The sequence below is a fragment of the Gavia stellata genome, chromosome 8 (genome assembly GCF_030936135.1).
Source record: "Gavia stellata isolate bGavSte3 chromosome 8, bGavSte3.hap2, whole genome shotgun sequence".
NCBI lineage: Eukaryota > Metazoa > Chordata > Aves > Gaviiformes > Gaviidae > Gavia > Gavia stellata.
In genome coordinates, this window is record NC_082601.1 from 45051436 (window position 1) to 45068520 (window position 17085).

The following is a 17085-nucleotide window of genomic DNA, read 5'->3' on the forward strand; positions in this document are numbered from 1 at the left end:
AGCCTAAGAAAGGGCAAGTTTTATCGGCATTTCAATGAAAGCTGCTCTAAGAAGAAAAGAACAACAGGAAAAATCTGAATGCAAATGCAGACTGGAGTGATACCACAGCATGGAAACAAAACACAAAAGGAGTATCCCATTTACAGCCTGAACAATTAAATCCCTAGCGAAATGAAGCGCCATTAACAGGAGCATAGCAAGGCGAGTTTAACAGGAGGTCTTCTCTCTGTTCACAAGCAACACAATCTGGGACTCCGGGTTGTACTCCAAGCTCGGTAACTGTTTGCCTGGCCCACCAGACAAAGTCTGTGCAATGTCTTGGAAATAATTATGAAAATGTGTTGGCATACTGTGGATTTAAGATGAGCAGTTATGATTTGTCACCAGGTAAACAGCTCTTGGCTGATAGAAACAAAACTCGATGCTTTAATGCTTAGGGCTAAGTCAGGTAAAACATGCTTCTGCACAACGGCAGCTGAGCTTCATGGCTCTTGTACAGCCACACTTAGAAAACAAAAGTTACTGGGTTTAGTGCTTTGCTGGTGGTCAATTCGTCACCTTAAAACCACGTTCTGGAGAGTTTTACCATGATTAGAGGACGCAATGCGCACACCAAAATAATGAGGACAACTGGAGCCATGCGCCAGCTGAACTTTGCTCACCTAAGTAGTGACAGCTGATGACATTGCACTCAATAGAGCAGTTGGCAAGGACACTGCAAAAACATGCCTGACTTTACTGGGTATTTAGTTTGGTGGTGACAACTAGATCTGGACAGCCCCGAGGAACACTGTACACCGATTTGCAAGTTCCTGCTTATGTATTCTCCACAGCGATAAGCAGCAGCCTGCTGAAATAGCATCCTGGAGGCCTGCTTAAATAGCTTTGCCAGGCTTTGGTGGAAGCTCCTCTTGGACCCTCACGTTTCACAGGACAAAAGTAAGAAGTCTTCTTTCAAGCCCTGCTTTCCTGGGGAAGAAATTGAGGCTACTCAGGTGCACCAAGTCAGACAGTGGGTCTTTGCTGCATTCTTGACCTCGGCTCCTACACCAAGACCTCTGGGACCAAACAACTCTCAGCTCATTATCAACCAACTGAACTGGTTTCCTTGCAGATGCGGTGTCAAAAACGCATTACCCTCTCCAATTCAGCAAACCCCAAAACCGGTGACTACCTTCTGAGACCAAAAGGAACAGCACAGGCTGACTGCAACACCACTCACATCAGGCATTTGATAGGGGACCACCGGAATACCCTGTGCTGTGGCCTCCCAGAGCACGGGTGTATTTGGCTGAGAGTGGTATGCAACCATTTCAGAAGGTACTTACCATCAGCAGGTTGCAAGCTAGCTACTAACATTCTAGCACTCTCCAGGAAACCTAGGAGAGATAAAGCTCTAGGAGAAAATGCCCCCAACCCCTGCACCACAGAGTTGCTGCATCTTTTGCCTGGGCCCTCAGTAGCATTCTGCTTGGGGGCTGTAGTGCAGTCTTGAAGCCCGTGTCTGCTCGTCTCCACTTAAGAGCTCATTCTACGTAAGAATATTTGCACCCAGGGACCAGACCAAACCTACCGGAAAACAAAGTTCCTGGACCACATGTTGTTACTGTCAGGACCTCAGTACCCTCAGCTTTGATCGACTGATCTCCAATTGCTCAGAATTACTTGCCAATAGAGACACAGCTGCTGATCAACTCTTCAATGTCTCTTCCACCAGCTCATAGCTGGTCATTTTCTAACACTCATTTGGTCTACACGAACTGAGCTCCTAGAGTTGTCATCTGCCACGCACTATCCCATACAGCCCAAGGGCGGTCAGGTTGCCTTCCTTTACTTGCTCTTTCAAACTAACAGAAGTGGTCTTGTGAGATGCTGTGCTGGAGACACCACTGCAGTATGAAACTTCCCTGCAGCTTGCCGAGTTTCATCGAAGGTTGTATCATGCTTAAAACACTGTAAGCAACTGCCAGACCCACATGTCCTGCCCAGTTCCAGCTATGCCTGCAATACAGCAGCTCAGATGCTCTGGTTCTTTTTTGTTACTGCTTACCAAATCTATTATCACGCAACAGTGTTTTGCACAAGCAAGATGTTGAGTTCCTTTACCTCTGAGTGCTCATGCGGTAGCGGGCCTCCCGGTTCCCGATGTTGCGAACCAGCAGTGTTTTCTGGGTGCTGTACTTGACGGGACAGACACCGAAGTTCAGCTGGTCAGGGAAGTCCAGGATGGCTCGGGCACCTATAGCTCGGATCGGCACAACGAACTTTTCCCTTTCCGTGATGCAGGTGACCTGGTGGAAGTAATCCTGCAGGGAAAGAAGCAATCTCAGCACAGTCCGTTTAGTACCATCCCCACGGCAGAAGGAAAGCTGCTGTTTTCTAGGACTCCAACAGGGGCATTCAATAATATAATAGTCCTTTTTGCCTTAATGACCTTTCAGTCCAGTAGCACGACTTGAACAGGGCTGCTAACTCGCAAAGAAGGAACAACCCCCTTGAGTCACCTGCTTTCTCAGCAAGCTGCCAGATCCAGACAAAATCATCTGACACTTGGATTCTGAGGCACCAAAATAGAGTCATTTCATGTACGGGATTACAGCAGTAACAAGAACCTGCCTTGATCGCCACTGCAGACTATTAAAGGCACCACTAAGAACCCAGTTGTGCCACAGGGCCAACTCCAATCCCAGCAATGCAGTGACCTCCTTGAAGCTTGGCAGGGGATGCTCAGGTACACTTTCAGAAGGACTTTGCCACATGCACAATCAAGAGTCAGTCTGGTGAAATACTTAACAAGTTGGACACAATAATTGGTTTATATCAGCTGAGTGTAGGGTACAGGTGTATTTCCCACCCCTTCCCATAGCATTATGGAGACAAAGCTGGGGACACACACCCTTAAAAGGTTATCTGATCCACCTCCCCACCCCAGAACTGGCTCAGCTCTGTACCCACACTACTCAAGAGATGTTTGACAAGTACTTGAAAGCACTAACAACTCCACCCCTGCCCTCAGCAGCCTGTTCCAGCTCTGCCCTAGGCTTAAAGAGAGCTCTTCCTCTGTCTAATCTCAATTTCCCTTTACATCTCCTCCTAGCCTCAGCGGAGGCAGCAAACAGCTTTGCTTCCTCTCCGCTGCATGGCTCATGTCTTCATCACCTCTCTTTTGTACAGTCTCCAGAATAAGCGACTTGCTGCCTTGCTAGCACGCCTCCCTGAGGCAGGTCAGACATCCCGACCAGAGCAAACTCAGCTCTGCTATTCCCAGTCATTGGCTTGCTCAGAAAAGAGACAGACAGACCCCCCCCTCAAGCTGTCTGGCATTTAGCAGTAGGGAGGTGAATCAAATCACCAAAATTATTCTGCTGTAGGGTTGAGCAGATCAATCTCCAGATCTACAGTGTGGCATAGCTGGGCTGGAAGTATCACCTTGCCCCCCGCTGAAAGCAGTGGTAAAACTGATTCGTAGGGCCAGGAGCCATTACCTCCAGCAGCTCTTAGTGACCAGTTGATAAAAGCTCTGCCTCTGATCACTCACTTGTTCTCCTGATCTTTTTTCCACTCAGTGCTTTTATCTCGTTTGGTATTTTTATAATTGTTGAAGCAGCAAGCAGACAATTTAGGATTTGCACACAGCAGCAAACCCCCTCAACCAGACAAGATTCGGATTCCTCTGCCCTTGGGATTTCCTGCTCCCATACCCACCCTCTCCAAGCCTGCAAGGGACCTACAGCAGCCAGACGAGGCACAGACACAGAGCTACAGCTTTAGCACAAAAGTTAACACCCAGCGCTTACCAACCGCCTGTTTGGCTGGGGTTTAAGGTTGCAGTAACAGACGCTGTCACATCCAAGGTGGAAAAAGAATCAAGAAGGATCTTTTATTCTGGGTATCTCAAATATTCACACTGGATATTGCAGAAGGGCTTTTGCTTCTCATATTTGGAAGGCAAAATACCAGGAAAGGAACTGCAGCAAATGACCTACAGACTGGAAGATCACATTTCAGGAATGCGTTTCATCTTCAGCAAGTCCTTCTGAATTAGCAATTTTGTACTCAACCTTGCAGCCTAAGCCCTCTAAAATAAAAGCTATGGGCAGTCCATGTGAATTTAAAGCACCTATTAGCTGGGTACTTCACATCCTGGACTGTTTAGATCCTCAGAAACTGCATTAGCAAATAAAGAATCCTATTTACATTTTTTTTGTTATTTTGGCCACACTACTGTAACAAAGGCATTGTAAATCCAATTGAAATCTGCGTGCCTTATTAAGTCTGGGCATGCCATATTTACTTATCTCTCCCTTCCAGATGCCAGATAGACAGAGGAGGATGCAAGGAGTTCAGATCAGCAGGGGGATAAAGAAAAAAGAAAACTTCAACAACTGGAGCCATTTGAGGGAATTAAAAGGAAATAATTTTCAAGTCATTGTCATTGCTAAGGAGGAGATCAGCAGCAATGCAAATAAGAGCCCAAGGAATCAATCCTCCCCAAAAGCAAGCACAGGCAGCCTTCCCAGCTCCGCTGCCAGTGAGGGGCACTGGGACTGCCTGCACAGCAGCGCCTGGGGAAGGGACTTCTCCAGGCGTGCGAAGACAAGGCTAAAGCAACAAGGATTTGGTCTCGCAGAGACAACCGTCACCTTTGAGAGAGAAAGCTGCCTCTTGTCATTCACATACACACATGTTGTGTGCTGAGCCCCTTCTCCAGGGACTCCCTGGGACGCTGCATCCTCTACAAATCTTGACTCAAAGCACTTCAGCACGTGCTGACCCTTCAACCGCGCTCTAGGACCCCAAAGTGGGACCTCACAGCAAAGTTGAATGCAGCGTCAGGCCAAACGGGGTGGGGGGGGAAAACCAAGGAAAGAGGGGTGCTAGGCAGAAGCTGGCTGCTCATGCTGCTGTGAATCCATGGTCCTGTAAGCTTTTGAAAGCTGAACCGCCCTCTCCTGGAAGATCAAGGCTGCAATTCTCCACAGCAGCACTGCCCTGTCTTACCAACTCTGCTATGCACTTACTCACAGTCTAGGGGTACAGTCCAAGCCAGTTTAAAATCTTGTTTGACTTTGCAACTGCAAACCCTTAGCAGGCTGTTTAAAACCAGGTCTCTAAGTAAACATGCCTGGGTGAGGGAGGGGTTGCATCACTTCCATGCTTTAAAGACCGTTGTGTTTAGATGCAGCTTCAGGCTATAGATTTTCATGAAAATACAACTTCATGCTTCATACAGCTCCGCTCTCAGTTTCAGGGAAAATACAGTTCATTGTACGATGGTTCCTCTTCTCTTACTCCCCTTTGATAAGCAGTAAGTTACAAGCTCTGGCCTGCAAAGCATCACCGATGGCATTTGAATTAGCATCCGCTGAAATTAAAGCAACTGCTTGTATCAAAGGTGTCACTTCAAGCTCTTTGCAAACTCAGGCTAACATTCATTACTGTCACAGGGATATCAGCCTTAACTGCCCAGTATGCCAGCAAACTCGGATGTCAGTTTTACTGTAGAACCGATCCTAAACACCTCACTGGGTTCCTTGCAGCAGGCAACTGCAAAGAAGAGATCCTTGTAGCAGGAGGTAGCATAGTAAGTCAAATAGGGCAAGCTCCCTGCTGAAACCATGATACCATCAAGGCTGGAAAATAAGGGCTGTTAAAAGAGGGAGGCTGGAGGATGAAGATGGCTTCAGACGAGAAGGGGTACCCCTCCTCCTGCCTCCCTCAGCTACCAAGTCACAGGATGCTTTGAAATCAGACCCTTTGCTCCAGGTTCATTTTGCGCAGGGCCATTTGCCTTGATCTTCTGCCCCTTTCCTCCTCCCCGGAGTCTTCTTGAAAGTATACTTGGAATAGCTTCCGTGTGCTACAAAACATCTAACACGGCTGGACTGAATTTTAAAGGAGTTCATTTCAGTAATGGAACAGCTCATCGTCCTGTCATATTTCATATTAATCAATGAGCATTAATTCAGCCTCCACTGAGCATCGGTAATGAATTTTGCAAACCTTACAGACTGAACCTGGATTGCCCGAAAATATTGTATTGCTACAGTGAAAAGAACAAGAGGACAAAACAGAATAGGCTGTGCTGTGGTTCTATAGTCGTCTTCCTTCCTTCTTCCTTTAAGATAATCTATTGATAAGCCTAAAGGACACACAAATGTCAGTATTTCTGGCTGTTGTTTATTCGCCAGTCAGTTCCATGATGGTTTCCAGTTAGGCAGAGACTGTCAGACCATCGCGCAAGGACACCCGGGAACACAGGTGGCACGAGAACACCCCCGCTGTACAACCGGAGCCATAAAACAGAAATGCGTCAATCAGAAGCAGCAAGAACAACTAATTGCATATGTTCCCCAACAGAAGAATTAACATTTCATATTTGTAACACAAGTGCCAATAAACAAAGAGACATGTCAGCTATTTCTTCACTTTCTGACAGTCCAATCACGTGGCACATTCCCAAATGACTGCGAGACAATAGGAAATGGCTCATTTTTCAAGAAAGGCCTGCATGGCACATGGCATTTCAGCCACTAACAACTCCCATGGTCCTTTTAGTTAGGGCTTAGCTGCAATTTTACTCCCCTGAATCGTGAGCGACTTCACTGAAGTCAGACGTACCCTGGGGAAGAACAGATTCAAAGCAAGAGAATTACAGAAACCAGCTCCACACCAGGAAGACTTGCCAACCTTGACAGAGGGGTTTGTACCTGCATCCCGATTCACTGGGTTGTCCACAATCCCAGTGGATCATGGAGCAGCAGAGAGGCAGAGGTTGTGCCAAGGGAGCACTCATAAGCCTTCCACAGCTAAACCACAGATATTCTGCATGCCAGCAACTGCAAGCCCAACGCAGGTGGCTTTACAGAACCATTTCCCAGAGCCTGCCTCTTCGCTAAGGGGTTTTCAAGGTGCTGTACACCTCCTGACCGTGCTACTGATGCATTTCTAGCCGAGCTACAGCACTCAGGTACTTCGCTGACTCACGCTCCACCAAGGACGAGACAAAATTTTCGATTTGTACAAAATTCTGATTCAGCTGTATAAACCCCCAAGTGCTCCTCACTGAGCAGCACGCACCCCTCTACCAATGCCCTGCACAACCCCTACACGGGGCACAAAACCCAGTTCAGCAGAAACCCGCCAGGCTGTCGCCAAAGCTGTGCAGAGGACCTCTCGCTGGCAGAGCTCCCTATCCAGATGCTCACCTGTTCAAGGGCAAGACAAGGGACAAAGTATTGATCATCAGTGCTCTTGGGGGTTATCTCACCCTACTTCTACTTGTGGTGATGTTCACGTGTTGCTCTGCTGCCTCTCGAAACTTGAAGAGCAGCACTTTGCCGCCCTTCATGGGCGCCCGTTTACCTCTTCCACCCCAAAGATGAACACTAATTTATACTAATAAATCACATTTTAAAGGCACCAGTGTACTTTGCAAAGCCTACCTCAGTGACATTAAGCTCTCGTGTCACTTGGGTAGCATGGAGAACTGCCCGAGGCCAACATAATTTTTACCCTAAATATTAATGATGTTAAATAATTTCTCAGTCCCTCCAAAGGAACAGATTATTTCACAAGCATGGGGAGCCAGGCACCACAGGGCATTCCCTCTTTAGTTTTCTATATCCATACTGTTTGAGGACAGGACAAAGTGTTAAACTGAATCTAAGCCGCAAATGGAAGATGAGAAAACAGCTATGCCCAAAGAGATCTTGCACCTCTGGCCTGCTGCAGAAACACCAGCTGGCTCAGAGCTATCCCCTAACCTTGCCTCTCCAACAAAGTCATGCGAAAAACAGTGCTAAGGGGTGGGAGGGTGCTGGTGGAAGGAGTCAGCCTGCCTGTCTTTGTATGCCTGCAATGCTTCCTCCCTTCCCTGCCATGGACTAAATCCTCTGTATTAACAAGCCTCCAGGTAACAGCACTGACCCTTCGCATCACAGCACTGAGAATCAGACTTGCCAGGGCCACGGCACTGGTGTTCAAACCTCCAAGCAAAAGTATGTGTGGCACGGAATAGGCGCCAGGTGACAGAGCAACCACAATAACACGCATGAAGACACAGCCACACCGGTATTACTGCCCACAGGCTCTGGGGTAAGGGGTCTGCCTGCAGACTGTACCTGCCCCTTTAGTCCTAGACATGCTCTGCCAGGCAGATGTCTCACCGTCATCTGCAGCACATCAACCTCCCGCTGAGTTAAGGACATCTAGAGCTCAGTGGCTCTGCACCAGCCTGGCTCCCTGCCATGGGCACAGCACTCCCTCTCCCCTACACTCGCAGCTGGATCGCAGGCAGGCAAGTATCCTCAGGGACAGCACGGCTGCAAGGCTTGGAAACACAGGGGATGAAAAAGCATCATCTTTGCTCCAGTCCAGAGCCAGGCAGGGAAGTGGCTGCCAGATGGGAAAGAGAAAACCTCTCTGGATCTACTCATGCCTCTAGGATTTTCCATAATAATTACACCCCTGCCATTGAGATGGCTAAACATCTTATCAACACCCCTCCCTGCCACTTTCCTACTGTTCCACGTGCACCTTCCCTCACGAACGCTCAAGAAAGCACAGGGAGGGAAAGCACAGCCTGCGAGTCCCTGCTGCAGCGTCTAGCAGCACCCTGCAATGCCAAGATGTGACCAACTGCAGCCTGGAGCAGACCTCACAGCAGGGTGTGGACTAGAACCGGCATGCAAAAAAAGCGATTACTTTAGACACAACGCTCAGCTGTGTCACTACTGTGTCCAACGTGATATACATTAAGGTGACTGCAGTTTTCAAAGGTGGTGGTCCTCACTCTGATCAGGCTTACTTCGGGTCCCCCAAATAACAGGTCACTTTTAAACAGACCTTTGTATCTATAATTAGTGGAGCAAACCCATAATTATGCAGCAACGCACAGATACTACAAACCGACACCTTGAGAGGCTGCCCCACCACAGACAGTAGACTCTCTTATCCCTGAAGCCTATAGACATTACATTAAATGTGCCAGCGCTGAAGGATAAAAACAGTCTGGAACACGGAAGAGCCTCCAGCCTGTGAGAGCATAATCTTCACCATGGGGAAAGAGTTTCCCCCAGTTCTAGATCCAGCGCAACCCCACCAAAACCAGGACAGTTCCACAAAACCCACACCAGATGCCCTGGTCTGAATCCGGCCCTGCAGGTGCAGCTTCCCCTGAAGGCACCAACCTCTTGGCACCTCCACTCTCACCTTGTTCTCCTCAGGGGTGAAAAGGATGCGGAAAGTGGAACGCATGCCAGGTGCTACCTTACGGTACACATCCCTGGGGCCGATCAACTTGAAATAAGGTGAGCTCTCCAGGACGACCTTCACCAGCCGAGGAACCTGCAGGAAAGACATGAAACTATGACTTTGCCAGTTGTGGAAACACGAGGAGAAGAGACCTAGCCATGCCCTGGTGACATCCTTCCTCAACCACCTTTCCAAAGCACTTTTACCTCTCGAGGTACATACACATAATACACAAGGGTGGACCTGAATCCCTTCGGCTGGGGCAAAATAGCTCCAGGCCAGAGGCAGTAGGGCAATGCCCTGCTGTGAAGGAAGTGCCAAGCAGATAAGACACCAGCAGCATGGCGATACGATACCAGAATCAAGTCATCCACATAGTCAACAAACCCCGAGAACCTGCTTGCTTCTGCCTGCGCACATCCATGCCATCACACTTCTAAAGGGGGAATGTATCATCTGAAGGCAAAACAGGACGTTGTTATACTGGGGCAAGGAAGAAATTCACTTCTAACATACCGGGTTTGAGCAGGGCAGTCAAGCTGCAATGCTACAGAGTCATGCAGGCAGACCAACAAGAGAAGGAGACCACAGACATTGTGGCCTTACTGGGAATAAAAGCAAGCTGAGGAGCAAAAGGAGGAACATAGGAAAACAAAGGGACAACCCCAGAAACAAGGAGATGGCTAAGAGAATTTAAAGGGGGCTGTAGAGAAGCAAGGAAGAAGCATGATACTCTACAAGGAAAGGCTGATGCAGAAGATCAGAGCAGTCAACTTACCACAATAATGGCAAGCCAGACGACCCCCCAGGCTGTGCCTATCAATTATGGGCTTCAAAGGCATTTTCTGCCTTGAGATGCATGACCAGCACTGACTCACAGTGTGGTTTCATTATTAAAAGCCAATCTCAGCTCTCCGGAGCCTCTTGCTGCCTGCTGATTGTAGCCAGGCAGCTGCCAGTGCAGGCAAGGCAGATCTCTGGGCATTCCTCCCCACACCCGGGAGTCCCTGCAGGCACCCTGCTGCAAGTTTCTGCCCTCTGGGATGCCACAAACACAGAGACTGCACACAGGCATTTTCTAGCACACGGATATCAACCCCTGAGCACCAAACCTCATCTCAGAAAGTCTAAAACAGGTGATTTTGACTGACAGGCAGCTTCACTGAGAAACAACGAACCCACATGAGGCTTGGCAAAAGTGGAGATCCATTCTGCACCACCCACCCGAGCCTGATAACCCACGGCTGAGGCAGTCCTGAACTCTCCAAACACTCTTTCCTCCCAGCAATGCCCTGGGGCAGCGAGTTCCCAGAGCCAATTTCACACTGCAGACAAACATTTTGGTCACCAAGTCCCTTGGGAGATGAGTTAAGACCTTCAGCAAAAGCCACCCAGAAGACGTGAGGAGCAGCCTGAAGACAGAAAAGCACTTGTACAAAACACAGGTACAAACAGGAAGTATGTAGCAAAGCGCTTCTGTATTTGAATGATTACAGAGCCTCTCTTTGGAATACACTTTGCTGTCAGCTGGATTTTGATGGAGCAGACAGCACCAGGCTACCATGCAGTATAAGTCAGTATGATTCAGAAGAATCTGGGAAACTGGTGAGAAAACTGAGACAGAGCACATGTTGCTTTTCTCTAGGACATTATCAAAAGCCAACGAAAGTAAAATATAATAACCTCTCTTAGGACTATCATCTCTAACTTTGTGTACTTAAATATGCCAAGGATTTTCCTTAGAGCCGATCTTACTTTCACACCAGCACTATCCAATGGTTGAGGTCTTACTAGCTTCAAAACTAATTCATTTTGGAAAAAAAAAAAATCAGCAGTTCACACATTGCCTCCTCTTTCCAGGGCATACAAATCCCAAGGTGCAGCTGTACAAGTTTATGATTTTTTACTGGGAAAGGCAGAAATGTTGATGCAGATGTTCTTTTCCACTTGAGGAAGCAGGAATAGAGCAAATTAACTGTTTGCCTGTTGGCTGGTACTTGGCAAAGACAAACATTTTGAAGTGCCACTTGGATAACGGAGCACCTGAAGCCAAAAGACTTAGTGGGAATGAAGCAAAGCCATAGGGAAAGAGAAACTGAGGCACACTTTAATCAGGAAAGGATACCTACAGCAAAGAGTGCCCAGAATCACTGTGGACCACATAAATGGTATCCGTGGGGCATGGGTATCCACGCTGCATCTTTCCAATATCCCCGAGCTGAACGCCAGACCAGGAATGGCGCAGCACTCTCCAGGAATAACTGAGGGACCACGCCTGCATCCTCCCTTGCCAAAGGGTCTCCTTTTCAACCGTGTCCCTGTCAAAACCTGGCATCTCACAATATACTTTGACTTCTCTTGCTTTTCCTCCACCTGCCATATGCCCCAACAGCGCTTTTTTGTCCACCTGTTTGTTTCCCCCAACAGGGAGATTTGGAGAGGTGGTTAATTCACCCGCTCTCGTGCACACTTCCATCTTCCCATCCTGCCGCCCTCCTCTCATGGATACGTCTTACTCTTCAGTACACAAGACTGTCTTTAATTACACCTTTCTTTTTCTGACCCTTCTCTGCTGCCAGCACACTTACTGCTAGGTGTCAAGAGAAACCCTTGCCTGTACAATGTTCTCTCCCAGAGCACCTTCTAACTCAGCTCCTTTCCTCGCTCCTCTCTTTTCCCACCAGCTTGCTCTTGGCACATGCCTCACTCCATCAAGTATTTCCCCTACTGAAATTCAGAAGGTCTCAATTCTCCTCTTTACAGTGGAACAAAATTGCTGACGTTTTTCAACTTTTCCCTTCTCAACTTCCTTGGGAAATCTCAAAACGATCACAATTTTTTCAAGTAAAGGTGGAGACCTTCAAGAGCATGTTACTGTGGATGGGCTGTGGTTCTCCAAAGGGAAAGCAGAGAGCCACGTTGCCTTAGAAGAACCTGGGCAGAACTGAATTAAACTTAGCAGGAGCCTAAAGTGGCCCCTAAAGGCCTCCCACTGCTCCTGCTAAATCAGTCCGCTTCCACTGCTGTTTCAAAACACCCCTTCTGGAGTGCTAACACCACTAATTGTAACTTATTCCAACATAAAGCAGAGAAGACTCAACCCCTGTGCTCTGACAGTGAGCTGCAGAGGCAGCTAAACAGGTTGTGAGAGGCAGAGATGCCCTGCCAGAAACCAAGGTTAACCAAGGAGCCACCAGGACACGATACACACTCGAGGTAAAGCATGAGGGTAGGTACGGACTGTACAGCCCTCGACATTCCCCTCAGTCCGGGGATTTCGAGAGGAAGGATGCTCACTAGAAAAGCTCCTTTGGGCTAGATACCACCAACGCGTGGCCAAAATCAGGGGGAGAATCTCCAGCATGGGAAGATTTCCACCAGCTTGCAAAATAAAGGTGCTGAGACATTTGATTCTGACGTGCTGCGCTGCAGCAGATAACTTGCTATGCTGTATACCACGTGAATTACACTGCTCTCCTCTTCCAGCACGGCATTAAACCTCCACGTCCCAGCACTTACCTTGTCGGTGTTCCTCAGAATCAGCGGCGCTTCATAGACCTCGCGGGGGACATAGCTCTGAAACACCACCTCTGATGGAAAAGGCTGAAACAAGCTCTGGTCCAGGTCAACTGAGGAGAACTGGAGATGCAAGAGAGAGCAGTGAGAGGTTCAGCTGTTGGGAAAAAGATTCATGAATGAGATTCCTACATTGATCTCCTGGGAAGTACAGTCTCTTGGTGAGTACGTCTGCCCAGCTCACACTAGGGAAACAGGAGCTCACCCACCTGTGTTCTGAGCTCAGCAAAAGTTTCTGGGCCACGCTGAGCGCGCTCAAGCTAATAAGCTCCTTTGGGAGGTGTTTCTCCAGGTTTCCTTCTCCAAAATGCAAGGCAGCGCTTACCTCCAGCAGAGCCCTGTGCTAACGGGGTCACACAGCTCCGGAGCACTTACTGAAAGAGCCATGAGCGCTCACGGAGAAAGCGAAACCCAAGAATTTACGTGAGACTCCATGGGAAACCATTTCGGGATGATCTTTGCTCTGAGACAGAGAGACCAAGTCCCACACATCCCCAGATATCATTTTTTGATACAGAGCCTAGAAATCAGTAAGAAGAGAACAGTACCAGAGGAGGTAAGGCCAACAAGAAAGTAACAGTAGTTAGGAAAAAGACATGTGAGGGGAACATTGGATGGTGATAAGGTTCAGCTCTTTTCTCAGCATTACTGGGCAACTTGAGTAAGACTGGACTTGAGATCTCCTTTTGCCATGAGCTTTAAAAGGGATGCTTTACTGTATTCTATTATTGCTCTTAATTAACACCACTGCAGAAGCATGGCTGAAAACATACACAAACAGCAAATGCTTACAGAGCAGAGGCATTACTTTGAGGAAATTCCTCCCTGCTTTGTCTCCCCTCTTCCAGCTGCACTGCTCCCCCTCGAAAAACATGGGCAGGTCTCCATGTGTGGCGGCGGCACACTGCCAGTTAGTTGTGCACTCGTCTGACGCATTCCCAACCTCCCGTGCTGTCTAGGGCAATCCTTAACCAATTCGTTACAGGTCTCTGGCTGGCAATTTTCCACTCAACAGCCTACTTCAGCAATCTACCCATTTGGACTGCGTGTTGTACTGAGCAGTCCTGTAAGAAAAGCAGCTTTAAAGTAAACGTTGATCCAGATAAAGCACCTCCACATCGCCTCTGCCCGGCGTGATTCCCCTGTATATCTGGCACCCTGCAATTTCTAACACCCTGCAAGGGTCCCACACATTGTTCCAACCCAAAGCATTAATGCAATTGGTTTTGTTAAATCTTGAATAATTACCGTAGGCCCTCAGCTTTCAAAGGCCAATGCTGCCACCGTTGAGGGAGTCCGATGACCCCAAGCATTTGACAGCAACTGTACCGAAGCGAGATATGACTATTTCAGCAGGAGGATGGAAAATGGCAAGCTCGCACCCTGGTGTCCTGCCCCAGCCTTCCCCCAGTGTCGGGCTTTAGCACTGGTAGCTAAATTCCAGCAAAACCCACCAAGTTCAGCAGAGGTTATTTGTATTGGCTACTAAGCATATCAGGACTTCAATGTCTCATGGGGGAAAAATGTTTTACTTTTCCCCCAGCAGAAGGAACTCCACCACCACCAGCACTTCACAGAATCACTAAGGTTGGAAAAGACCTGTAAGATCATCAAGTCCAACCACCAACCCAACCCCACCATGCCCACTAAACCATGTCCCGCAGTGCCATGTCCACACGTTCCTTGAACACCTCCAGAGATGGTGACTCCACCACCTCCCTGGGCAGCCTGTTCCAATGCTTCATTGCTCTCTCCGGAAAGACATTTTTCCTAACAACCAACCTAAACCTCCCCTGGCGCAACTTGAGGTCATTTCTTCTTGTCCTATCACTAGTCACTCGGGAGTTGGAAAGGACAACAGGACCTAGTCACCGAGGTATTCAGAGAAGCTGGAGTCAGGCCTGTCACAAGCACGCACCCTCTTCAAATGTCACCCACAGCAAGGAAAAGGGCAGGAAAAGGCTACCTTTTGATGGGAGGTTTCACTCATGTCTAGAAGCTGGATAATCCGGGGCCGCCTCATCTCCCCAGTGCTGGCCAGCCTCTGCTCCGTGGTGAGAGACATCTCCTTCAGGAAGGCCGAAGGAGTCAGCTGAAATGCAAAACACCAGCAAGAGTGACACAAATGCCTTTGGTCAGAAAGGCTTTTCTTCTTCAACTGCCACTGATGAATAATTTGTGATCACAGCCACTAGGATAGTCCTGGAAGTCCCCTAAGTTACCTGCTGAAATATTTAACATCAGTAAATTAATGATATAGAGCCGAACACACACGCTCTAACCAAGTGGCTCTGCCCTGCCGTTAGCTTCTCCTTCGTGATTTGATGTGACATGTTTGGGGATCTCTGCTCTTCGGGCATTTGTTTTCTTTTTAGTTTTGCTGCATTGAGCCAGTGACCTTTGAAGACAGTGGGGATGAGTTATCAGAAATCCCCAAACTCTATCCTTGCACAATTCTCACAACCAACACGTGTGTGATGTCACAGCTGGGTGAGTCAGAGGAAAGCAGAAAAGCAGCATTGTGCCAAGACTGACGTGGAGAGGAATGGGCCCAAGTTTTAGTTATTTCTTCTTAATTAGCACTTGTTTTCTCTCTGTTCTGGCCTCACAGACCCCTCTGCAGAAGTACACAGAGATATCTCATTCACAGACCCTGAGCACTAGGTCATCTCCAGTCAAGTGAGCTCCAGTCAGCAAAGGGGACATCTTGGATGGGAAGGAGGAATCGCCCTGACTCCACTGCTGTTTGCAGGGCTGGATCCGTGCTCCACACAGGATATGAGATACAATTACTGTTTTGCAACCTGTTCTGTCTGGGACCAGCCACGTCTTCAGGCAGAGCTCAAGCAGCCCACCACATGCCCGGCTGCCTGGAGGGCAGGTACGGTCAGAGCAGCACTGGCAAGTATGCCTACGTGACAGAAGATATTACTGCCCACACAAAGAGGATGGAACGAAGCACACACTCACGCTTCAGCTATGCCAGTGCAATGCCCAGGACATTCATTTAACTTGGCATCCAGGCAAGACTCTGGACTTTCCCCAAAGCAGCACGCACTCCATCCCCCACTGCACCATGACAGCCACCTCCGGCAGAAGCCGGGCAGCAAAGCGATGGGGAGGTGGGGTCCAGCTTCACAGTGCTGCTAGACAACAGGAGGGGAAGGCGAAGGAGGGACACAGGGGGAGTTTCCAGCCTTAACACAGGTCCTGCCCAGCCACAGCAGGTACTTACAGTTACAGACTCCTCTGTCTCTCTAACTAGCTTTGGAAAACGAGGTGCTACCACTTTGCTCTGGAATCCATCAGCCATTTTGGAGGACCCCATGGACAGATGCATCTTGCCAGTGGCCATCTCTCAGCTCACCTGGAAGGAGCAACAACGGAACTTTGAAACTCTAGAATCCCATTCACGGTAGAGCCAGAGGACACACCCACGTCTCCAGGCTGCAGCATCCTTCCGAAGTAGAGAACTTAAGGCCTCCCCACCCTGTTCCGTGATTAGACCGTATTTAAGTGGCACAGTCAAGATTCATAGCAGTAAAACCCCAGAACAAACATTCCCTGAGCCAAAACAGCCTTTTGCTGTGGGTGCAGTCCCACGAGCCACAAACACACACCAGGGCCTGCTGGCATTTCTCACCTTCCCCCGCTTCCATTGCTTTTGGAATCCCATTTACTGGCATTATTAACCCAATCTCTAGTAGTAGCCAAACTGTCCTTTATTCCTTTTTACAAGTTTTCCGGTGGGAACAGAAGGAAGGGAAATGTCACTTAGCTGCTTCATTTTGCCAGGGCAGCTGACCTGATGTGACTGTGTGCCTGACCCTACTAAGTGCTCGGAGTACTATGAACAACCTTAAACCCAGGGATCGCTGCTGCCCCCAGCGTTAATAAAATCAGACTACTTGCTGACTTTGCAAACCCGATGTCCACCCTTTGTGCAAGGAGCCTGGTGATGCTTCCAACTAATGGAGCGTAGAGTTCAATACTTTCATTAAGAACTATAGTTTCTCAAGGCTAATTTGGTTGGTTTAAGTTACAAAAATTATACAGCAAATATGACTCCTTCCAGGCATTAATTACCACAGTGCCCAAGAATGTTTCTCCGTGGAGAACGAGGGCCCTCATTTTCACTTATTAACACCCAAACTGAAGGCTCTGGTGAGCAAGCAGAAGGGGACCGGTGCTCTCTGCAAAAAGCAGCTTTCTTGGATTCTCTCGGCTTTTGCACACAAAGCCCTCGGGGGGGCT

The 17085-nt window shown here is 48.5% G+C and overlaps 1 protein-coding gene across 1 annotated transcript in view; it reads right to left on the reverse strand.

Annotated features, from left to right (window-relative positions):
• LOC132317440 (hydrocephalus-inducing protein homolog) overlaps window positions 1-16171 on the reverse strand; it is a 69973-nt gene extending 53802 nt beyond the window's left edge. Inside the window, exons 1-5 of the mRNA XM_059820808.1 lie at window positions 16067-16171; window positions 14798-14923; window positions 12775-12894; window positions 9214-9348; window positions 2107-2306 (exon numbers count right to left, since the gene is read on the reverse strand). Coding sequence (XP_059676791.1) covers window positions 2107-2306; window positions 9214-9348; window positions 12775-12894; window positions 14798-14923; window positions 16067-16171 — 686 coding nt within the window. The remainder of the gene's footprint in view (window positions 1-2106; window positions 2307-9213; window positions 9349-12774; window positions 12895-14797; window positions 14924-16066) is intronic.
• Between the last annotated feature and the right edge of the window lie 914 nt (window positions 16172-17085).